This window comes from Colobus angolensis, unplaced genomic scaffold (genome assembly GCF_000951035.1).
Source record: "Colobus angolensis palliatus isolate OR3802 unplaced genomic scaffold, Cang.pa_1.0 Scaffold209, whole genome shotgun sequence".
In the NCBI taxonomy this organism is placed as follows: Eukaryota; Metazoa; Chordata; class Mammalia; order Primates; family Cercopithecidae; genus Colobus; species Colobus angolensis.
In genome coordinates, this window is record NW_012115255.1 from 1,901,955 (window position 1) to 1,903,063 (window position 1,109).

At 53.6% G+C, this 1,109-nt stretch overlaps 2 protein-coding genes across 2 annotated transcripts in view; one reads left to right on the top strand and one right to left on the bottom strand.

Annotated features, from left to right (window-relative positions):
* Window positions 1-470, top strand: part of LOC105512034 — a 32,613-nt gene extending 32,143 nt beyond the window's left edge. The window contains exon 2 of the mRNA XM_011942291.1: window positions 106-470. Within this exon, the coding sequence (XP_011797681.1) occupies window positions 106-375 (270 nt within the window). The 3' untranslated portion in view covers window positions 376-470. The remainder of the gene's footprint in view (window positions 1-105) is intronic.
* Window positions 1-1,109, bottom strand: part of ADARB2 (adenosine deaminase, RNA-specific, B2 (non-functional)) — a 529,062-nt gene that overhangs the window by 366,103 nt on the left and 161,850 nt on the right. The gene's annotated exons all lie outside the window — the stretch shown is intronic.

Below are 1,109 nucleotides of genomic sequence, written 5' to 3' on the forward strand. Positions count from 1 at the left end.
CAAACTTCCCTGTGCATTCGAATCACCTGGGATCTTATTAAGTGGAGATGTTGACCCCATGGTCTGGGGAGGGCCAGAGCATTTGCTTTTCTGTCCCTTCTGCAGCTGTCGAGATGCCCTGATGTCCGTTCTCACCTGGCGCTCCGAGTAGCCCGGCTGCAACCAGACCTCAGCAAACCGGGACCGGAGGCCACATCCACCCCACCTGCCCATGTCAACAGAGTTGTGTGGGAGCCAGCCAGCCCCAGGAAGACCCCAGGCCTTCCTGCCCCTGACCACAGCCCTGTCCCCAGAAGCATATTCTGCAGACACTCGCTCCGCCACAGATTTTCTGCACAACTCCACCTTGTGGGGGAAGGTTTGGTACCTGAATGAGGCCTCTTTTGACCCCCTACTCCTATCATTATTTTTGGTGACCTCAATATTTATGAAGGTAATAACTTGGTCTTTAATTCAGATGATTTTCACCTACAGGAATCTTGTCCTGCATCTCACTTTTCTTCTTGAGTCCTGCGGTCATCACTAAAACCCGCCCCTTCTCAGGGCATCCCACTGTCTGAGGGCACCTCTTTCCTTCCCGCTTCCTCAGTTTCAGGTGTCCAGTCCACAGCGCCCCATCTTTGCCCAGTCACCATGTCCAGTCCACTGTGCTCCCATCTTTGCCCAGCCACTGTGTCCAGTCCACGGCACCCCCATCTTTGCTCTCATCTGACGCCGTGTCCTCCCCTTTGCGCTGGGCTCTTGCCTGTCCCTGCTCTGTCAAGTGCACCTGGACCTGGGAGTGACCTTGACCCTGCAGCTCCAGCTCTCAACCCGTCTCAGGGCCTCTCCGTTGCTCTTGAAACCTGGCTGGAGGGGAACAGCAAACCCTGCCACCTGAAGTCACCTAAAATTCATAGTCACAGGCCTCCAACAGGCCCCATGCTTCCCGCCAATCCAGCACATTCCTTGGTTAAATTATAATTCCGTTTTTCCAGGCAGCTATTTTGCAATTTCCAGGCTCAACAAAGCCTCCAACAGTCCTTCACCTTCCTAATTCTGAGCTGTTGCCCATACTTGTTTATTTTATCAAAAGAACATCCAGGCCAGGTGTAGTGGCTTAGGCCTGT